Source organism: Semicossyphus pulcher, unplaced genomic scaffold (genome assembly GCF_022749685.1).
Source record: "Semicossyphus pulcher isolate SPU_LCO1_2020_fin unplaced genomic scaffold, fSemPul1.0.p SCAF_9, whole genome shotgun sequence".
Taxonomy (NCBI): Eukaryota; Metazoa; Chordata; class Actinopteri; order Labriformes; family Labridae; genus Semicossyphus; species Semicossyphus pulcher.
In genome coordinates, this window is record NW_027211770.1 from 28,985,277 (window position 1) to 28,994,180 (window position 8,904).

General features: G+C 41.1%; 1 protein-coding gene across 1 annotated transcript; it reads left to right on the forward strand.

Moving 5' to 3' along the window:
* The first annotated feature begins 2,611 nt into the window (after positions 1-2,611).
* Positions 2,612-8,695, forward strand: pkdc (protein kinase-like domain containing). Its single transcript, XM_069657022.1, has 3 exons — positions 2,612-2,775; positions 5,793-6,180; positions 7,858-8,695. Exons 2-3 carry the CDS (start codon positions 5,810-5,812, stop codon positions 8,468-8,470), a joined length of 984 nt encoding a protein of 327 aa, XP_069513123.1. The 5' UTR covers positions 2,612-2,775; positions 5,793-5,809; the 3' UTR covers positions 8,471-8,695.
* The last annotated feature ends 209 nt before the right edge of the window (positions 8,696-8,904 follow it).

Consider the following 8,904-nt stretch of genomic DNA (forward strand, 5'->3'; position numbering starts at 1 on the left):
CTAACAAGCTAATCGTTTAGCTAACCTGGCTTCACGACACCAATGGCGGCACCAATGGCGATAAACGGTAATTGCGGGAGCACACTTCCCAGATATCCAGACAGTGCTGCATGTGTGACGTCCACGGTTGGCTCCGGTTGTAACTCTTGATTTTCCTGGCTGACGGTCGCTTTCCTTTTCAGACTGTTTGCTTCATCTGAGCGTCGAGTTTGTTTCTTTTTCTTTGGATTTTCACTTATTTTTGAAGTTGTATCTGTAGTCATCCATCTTTGTTTGTTCAGCCATAGTAGATTACTGTTTACTTGCAACACTTGCAGAAAGCGGAAAAGCAGACGCTTAGCTCCGCCTACCCTCTCTGGCAGACCGACCACTGCTGGCTGATGGAAAACGCGTCACTAACTGGGCGCCGCTTGTGATTTTTTCCATGAAATTCAAACCCAGTCTGTAATACTGCAAATGCAAAGGCTTTCATCAGTGGGCCATAGGCTCAATCGCCATCATGATACCTCATTCGGCGATAGATAGAGACTTAACAGACATTTATTTAAATGAAAATCTTTGAGATTATCACTTTAAATGCAACATTTATATTGATAGGTGCACGTGATATTTATTATTTACATAATACACAATAATTATATAAAACAACATTTAGCTTCAAGTCATTTGACCATGAAGTAAATACCCCATCATTCTGTTTGAATGGTCCCATTTTAAGCCCATGTTTGTTTACATTGGGTCAGAAGATTAGCACAATTAAAAGGAATTTTGAATTAACCATTATCTGTTCCTGCTTGCAAAGATCCCTTTATGCAATTCTCAGGCAAATTGTGAGCTCACTTCTGTGATCTATGTAAATCAGTAGATTTCCATAGATCACTTAGAGAACTATCTGAAGTGCCATGAGATGTGGGTGACTTTGACCTGAAAGGGCCAAATCAGCAGAATAAACTACAATAACTAACCTTTATCCTGCATTGCCCTTCTCCCTCCCCCTCATACAACCAAAGTCCCCCTTTATAGTTTACCACAGCTAGTCTAGCATAAAAGTTACATTTTTTAAGTTAGATGTGTTTTCTTTTAGATTGTGATTGCTGGATGTCTTTGGTTAAAAGTCTAACAAAACAGCAATGCACCATGGTATTTTATTGTTAGAAAACATTTAAATAATCTGTTTAAGTAGTGTATCATCAACACGGCCCTCCACACAGTGTGTCAACATCTTGAACAAGCTGGCAGTTATGCAAGGATGTTTGTGGACTTCAGTTCTGCTTTCAATACTCTCATTCCAAGCAGACTGTTGTCCAAACTGTTCAGTCTGGGTATCGGCGAGCACACCTGCAAATGGATAAGAGACTTTCTCACCAACCGTCTGCAGTCAGTCAGACTGGGGTCCCATCACTCCTCAGTCCTGACAGTGTGCACTGGGGCCCCTCAAGGCTGTGTGCTCAGTCCCATGCTGTACACCCTGTTCACCCATGACTGTGCACTAATCCACAACAGCAACATCTTTGTCAAATTTGCGGATGACACTACTGTGGTGGGGCTGATTCACAACAATCATGAGACGGCCTACAGAGAGGAAGTCCTGAACCTCACTGCCTGGTGCTCCCTCAATAACCTGGCACTCAACTCCTCAAAGACAAAGGAGTTGGTGCTGGACTTCAGGAGGAAGAGGGAGGACCCCCCCGCCCCCCCCCCCCCCCCTCCCTTCTCATCCGAGGGGACACGGTAGAGAGGGTCAGCGACTTCAAGTTCCTGGGAACATACATTTCACAGGACCTTAAGTGGAGCACAAACACCAATGCCCTTGTGAAAAAGGCACAGCAGCGACTGTACTTTTTAAGGTCACTGACAAAGGTCAACCTGTCCCAGGAACTGCTGCTGTCCTTCTACAGGCGTTCTGTAGAGAGCATCCTCACCTACAACATCTTAGTGTGGTACAGGAGCAGCTCTCAGGCTGACAAGAGGGCTCTGGAAAGAGTCAGGAAGTCAGCACAGAGCATCATAGGAGTACAGCTGTCCTCTCTGTCAGACATCTACAACACCAGATGTCTGCGCAGGGCCAGAAGTATCACCTCGGACGGTTCACACCCCGGACACAGCCTGTTCTCACTGTTGCCCTCAGGAAAGAGGTACAGATCCATCCAGGCACGCACATCCAGATTCTTGAACACTTTTTACCCAAGTGCAATACGGTTACTGAACAAACAGTAGTTTCAGTGTCCTGAATAAATCCTTGTTCAGGATACTGAAACTATTGTGTTATGTTCAATGTGCAATATATTTATCTCTACCATTTGTGTGCTTATATTCATTTCTACTGTATATCTTTCTTATTCTTACTATTTTATTTCTTTTTTTGCACCACAAGAGTTGTCTATTAATGTCGTTGTACACTGTGTGTGTATAATGACGATAAAAGCATTCAATTCAATTCAATTATTATAAATTACGTACTATCACAGTGACCAAACGTGTTACACTGATACACTCCAGTCCGGCAGGTGGCAGCAGTGTTCAATCATCTAACTTAATGTCATGACTGTAGCTTTAAACAGCACGCAGAAGGCTGTGGTGAATACTTCCTGTTTCTGGCCAGTGAGACAAATTTGACATGAGCCGAATTTGTGCTCAGTGTTTTTTGCATAAAGGAGACAGGTAAAGTTACAAAGTGTACTTACAATTTGTTTTTTATCATGGCTTATGTTTCACACGTCATGGAAATGGTGGTGTTGGTGGCGTGAGAAAGAAGGAAGGAGTGCCGCCTGTAAGGTAAGAGATACTAACACATAGTGACACTATAGTAACATGGTTTTTATAGTAGATGTGTGTTCAGAAGAGTTAAGAAAAAATGTAAAATGCTCAGTGTTTTTGTAATGTGTGTGTGTGTGTGTGTGTGTGTGTGTGTGTGTGTGAATATTACTGCTGTATTAGTGTGTAGGTTGCATTTTCCTGTTGTGATGTTTGAGCTTATTTTTAACTACTTCATATACTCATAGGTGGCTTTTTCCTGCAGCAATGCAACACATCTTATAAGATCATCATATGTTTGTAGCAGTGCTGTCTTCTGTGAGAACCGAGTATTTCTAAAAAAGTAGAGACGTATGTCGAAGTTGTAAGATCGGTTGACAGATTCGGGCCTGTGACAAAAACATTTACCTGATTGCTGATATATGTGCAGATATCAAAGACTACATTTGATGCGGAGGCTGAGCTCTTCTAGTGTCTGTGAAAACATTTTATGTAGCTTCTAATCTCCTTTTATTCAAAGTCATTTTACCTTTTCTTAATTTGCTGGTTTAATGGTATGTCTGTGAAGGACAAGAACAGTCTGAACTACACTGTTAAAGTCTGCTGGAGTCCATCTTAATAACTTGAGCTCCCTCTGAAGTAAAACGCGTCATCCAGAAAGCCAAAAGCATCATAAGTAATTCAGACTATATTCTCTCAGCTGTATTCTCTTTAATGCCCTCAGGGCGGCGCTATCTTGCTTCTCCGAGGAGAACAAACGGATACTCCAACTCTTTTATTCCTTCTGCTATCAGACTGTAAAATGCTGACAGCAGTCATTGATTTTACACAGTTCCTGTGCACTTGGGTTATTAAACTGTTCTGGCTTCTCACTTGGCGACCTGTGCGTCTGCCGCTATGTGCTCCGGTTCCAAATCCTTGAGCTGAAGTCACTGACATGTTGTTGTTGTCTGAATGCTGCTGAGACTGCGTGTTACGTTTTCTTGTTTGCTTGTTAATTTCTATCCGTATGTTATTTGGTAGGCTGTGAAATAGGGCTGAATGATTTTTAAAAATATGTAATTGCTGTTTTGATATGATTTGCGATATTAAAGGGAATGATCATTTTTACATCATTATTCTCATTTTCAGTGAAAAATCTGAATTAGGGATTATGTTGTGATTTTTGCAGAGATCTGTATCAAGCGAAGATATTTGATAATTTCGTCTGTGTATGATGTGTAGGCCAGAGCATCTCTGCAGCACAATATTCAAATTAAAATATTGCTCCTCCTGCGATTTGAAAATTGCAGTAGCCCTGCTGTGAAACTGAATTTCCCTCTGGGATAAATAAAGTCTGAAACCGAAAGTGTCGAACATATAATGCAGAAAACAATGCTCGGGGCGATTTAATTATGGCACCATCGCATCGTTTACGTCTACTGCACTGTTCACAATACTTCAGCACTGTGTGCAGAACATGTTGCAGAGCAGCTAAGCAGACATGGTCACTCTAGAATTACTTGACATTATATTATAATGCTATAATGCCTTTTGAGTACCTTCTTAAGTCATACTAGTGGAAAACTGGTATAAAATCTAAGTTAAAACGTTTTTTTTCTTTCAAATATCCTTCGCCTTATCTCTGTGAAATGTTTTTTAAAATCGGTTTTGTATTGGTCTTAAGAACTCTGTATCGGTCGAGCTCTACTAAAAGTCCACTTTTCATGAGCTAAGAAACAGTTTTGTTTTCAGATTTGTGACGATGAATTTTCAGCGAATCCAAGAAGGGTTTAAATTGTTATTTTATTTATGTAGGAGATTTTCCCCTAAGGAAAAATGAACACTTGGTCCTTCAGTTTATCTGAAATATTCAAATTCAGAATCAACAAAATGTAGACGGGGCGCTGGTTTAGCTCAGTTGGTAGAGCATGCGCCCCATGTACAGAGGCTGTAGTCCTCATCACACTGAACGCAGGTTCAACTCCCGGTCTGCCTATCATTTGGTTCATGTCATCCCCCACTCTCTACCCCCAACGATTCCTGTCTGTCTTCAGCTGTTCTATCAATAAAGGCAAAAGCCAAAAAAAAAAATCTTTAAAAAAACAAAACAAAATGTTTTGACAGAAAAGGTGTGGAAAAACTTGACACCTGATGAGTAACTAACAGTGTTGCGACCAAGTCCTCTTTGCTCAAGTCCCAAGTAAGTCTCAAGTCATTTGGTCAAAGTCTCAAGCAAGTCTCGAGTAATTATTTCTTGGGCAAGTCGAGTCGAGTCCTTAGTTTAGGCAAGTCAAGTCACATTTTCCACCCAAGATCCAGCACTCTTACCTGTAGTATCCGGTCTTTATAAAGAGAAAACACAAGGTGTTAGCAGCCTGTCTAATAATGATATTATTGTCCAATTTATATAACCTGTTCAAAAAGTATGACAATGAATTGTATCAGTATTATCTTGGCACAGACGCATGACGATGGGAGACAGTATTGAGTAGTAACGAGTACGACTGATGAGGCTTCTCTTTGGGGGCTTTGATGTTGCGTGTTGCCATAGCGAGGAGTTTGACTGACAGCCAGTCATCCAATCATGACAATCACATACGAGGAGCTTTTTGAGTCGTCCAATCATAATTCCCAGTTTGCGCTGCGTACAAACTTGATAGTTAGAAACTTGACAACATAGAATTTTATCATTTTATATTTAACAGTTAACATTAAAACTTATGAACACACGCAAGTCCTCTGAGTCATCATGCCTCAAGTCATTTATTTTTTGTTAAGTCAAGTCACAAGTTATCAAAACAGTGACTTGAGTCGACTCAAGTCCAAGTCAGCAAGTCTCAAGTCCCCATCTCTGGTAACTAAAGCTGTCAGATAAATGTAGTGGAGTATAAAGTCTATATTTGCCTCGGAGAAAAAAGTGAAGTAGAAGTATAAAGTTGCAGAAAATAGTACCTCAAATTTGTACTCTGACTTCAACACTGAACAGAATGTACCTTTATTGTCTGCTCCCATTATAAAGATGCTGTTACACACACTTTTTTTCCTTTGTCCAAAAGTTTATCTTTGACCAGAGATGAAACAGGAGTACCAGGACCTTATCCTGCAGGCGTGTGGAGCTTCATCTCTGCGTGTGGGTGCAAAGATCCAGACTCTGTGGAGCGGTTATGGGGAGATTGTCCGGCTGCACCTGGAGGGCTGCGACCGACCCTCTGTGGTCGTCAAACACGTCAAGTTTCCAGAGGAGGCCGAGCACCCTCGAGGCTGGAGCACGGATCGCTCACACACACGTAAAGTGAGATCCTACCAGGTGGAGACTCACTGGTACCAGAACTACTCCTCCAATCAGAGCTGTCGGATCCCGGTCTGTTTGGCTGCCTGTTCCCATGGAGACGAGATGCTGATCGTGCTGGAGGATCTGGATGTGGCTGGTTATGATCAGAGAAGGTATGACTGCAGGACATTTTGTTCGAAGTCTGTAGCGTCGCAAAGCTTAGGAGTTTAAATAAATACACTTTTTAACATGTTATTGGTATGGAAGAGAAATGATTAAAAAAATCAGTGTGAAAGAGCAGGGAAGGAGCAAAGATGATAGAAAGGTCATGAATTTAAATTCTCATGACCTCCCCTTCCCCTGCTGACAGTAAATTATTTGACATTTATATACAATAAATACAATTTTATCTATATGTTTTCATAGATACTACAACATTATTCTCATAATCTTTGTTTTTTTTAATCCTCATTATCACTGTTTTATATACTCGTGTGTGAAATGGTCAAAATACTGTAACTCTGCTGAAGAATTACAAATTTCCCTGCTTAAAAACAACATAAAATAAAGGTAGAATGAAAATATTTTGTGTAACATGTCGGTAAATACGTAATGAAAACTCTCCTTCATGTTCCTCGTGTCCTGAATGGCAGCGACAGTGTTGGTGAAAAGTATAGAAACGGTTGCCTGTTTAAAGCCCGGGACTCTTTTCATTATAATTTGTTTGTTGGGGACATAAGTACCCCAAATATAAATATCAATTTGAGCAACTCAATCTTAAAAATATTTCTCCAGGGCACTGGTTTAGCTCAGTTGATACAGGAGGCCCCACATATACAGAGGCTTCAGTCCTGATCGCTGGTTCGACTCCCGGCCTGTAACCATTTGGTGCATGTCATTCTCCACTCTCTCCTCCCCACATGTCCTGTCTATCTTGAGTTTTACAATACAATAAAGGCAAAAAGCCAAAAAAAATGATAAACTCAAGGGATCACCAAAGTCAGTGGGATTTATTCTTTGGGAACCACGAAATGTTTGTTCTGAATTGCATAGAATCCATCTAGTAGATGTTCAGATGTTTCAATCGTGACTAAAGTCAGACACCGACCGTAAAACCGGCCTTATAGAAAATTTCACGAGCATGAGCAAAGCGCAGCTCCACAGCTTACTAGATGTGGATGTGAGGACCCCAAAATAAATCTGAAAGTCAGCTGTTCTTTGGCACAGGACCATAATAAAACCAAAAACATTACAAACTGAAATGTAAAGCTGGCGCGCCTGTCCTGCGTCGTACTGTCCTGTCCTCAGCGCACTGTGTCAGGGCGACAGCGGCGAGAGAGTTACACATACGTATCCTTGCCAGAGTTTTAGGAAAATACGACTGCGGCAGTCAGCAGACATATGCCATGGGGGATTACAGTGTTTAAAAAATTAATTAATTAATAAAAACAAAAGAAGGGGTAGCTGTGGCTCAGTGGTAGAGTCGGCCGTCTTTCAATCGGAAGTGTCCTTGGGCAAGACACTGAACCCCAAATTGCTCCCGGTGGCATAGCCATCGGGTATGAATGTGTTAACTGATTGACAGTTGGGCAGTTTACAGCAGCCTCTGCCATCAGTGTATGAATGTGTGTGTGTGAATGGGTGAATGTGACATGTGTAAAAGCAGCTTTGAGTGGTGGCAAAGACCAGAAAAGCACTATATAAGTACAGTCCATTTACCATTTAAACTGCCCTGCCTTTTAAACACCCTACACACTGTATGTTTTTCAATTTCAGGTCTTTTAAGGCATTGAGACCTGTTGAGAGAAATAGAAATCTTTGTGCTGAATAAAGTTTATTTCTCTTTTTAGGACCAGTGTGAAGGACCGAGAAATAAAGGCTTGTCTCAGCTGGCTCGCCCACTTCCACTCTCTCTTCTTAGGCGTAGCTCCAGAGAGTCTCTGGCCTGTCGGTACCTACTGGCACCTGGAGACGCGGCCGGACGAGTTGGAGGCCATGGATGACGCCGAGCTCAAAGCAGCAGCCGGCGACATTGACAGGATACTCAATGACTGTCGCTTTAAAACCATTGTTCACGGAGATGCAAAGTTAGCCAACTTCTGTTTTTCCCAGAGTGGGAAAGATGTGGCAGCTGTGGACTTCCAGTACGTTGGCGGGGGCTGTGGCATGAAAGATATTGTGTATTTTTTAGGAAGCTGTATGGAGGAGAAGGAGTGTGACAAGAGGGTACCAGGCCTACTGGACTACTATTTTGCAGAAATGAAGCTGTCTGTGAAAAAAGACGTGGACTTTGCTGCTTTAGAGAACGAGTGGAGGGAGATGTTTGCATTCGCCTGGACAGATTTTCATCGTTTCCTGCTTGGATGGATGCCTGGACACTGGAAGATTAACCGCTACAGTAAACAGTTGACCAAGAAGGTTCTGCACAAACTAAAACGTGAACCAAAAACCTCAGAGCACTGATTGTGTGGCTGTACAGTGTTCAGTTCTGGAAATCTTGGAAGAATAAATCACTCAACAACCCAAACTCAAGTGCCTTCAAATCATTTCCTGGATTAAAACTCGATAGCCTTTAGGAAAACAATGTAACCACATAGATATAAAAATGGTCACAATTTTTTGTAAATGTAAGAAAAAATAAATAGATGCAAAAAAGTCCAAAAACTTGGACAAATATATTGAAAAAGAAATTTAATATGACACAGAATAATGCACAGCTTTGGTAAACTAGTAAACAAAAACAATATGGTTACATAGGAAAGAAAAATATTGTTATAAAGAATAAAATGGAGTCTATACATATTAAATATAACATAACAAGAAGTATTACAATTTTTTTTAGCTACAGAGAGGTTAGCAATTTTATGTGATTTTTGAGACTCCGTCTAAACACGACA

What these genes read in the sequence shown, in the direction of transcription:
- pkdc (XM_069657022.1), top strand. Translation starts at nt 5,810, where the DNA reads ATGAAACAGGAGTACCAGGACCTTATCCTGCAGGCGTGTGGAGCTTCA. An exon ending in GCTGGTTATGATCAGAGAAG is followed by an intron (nt 6,181 to 7,857) that starts GTATGACTGCAG and finishes TTCTCTTTTTAG; the next exon opens with GACCAGTGTGAAGGACCGAG.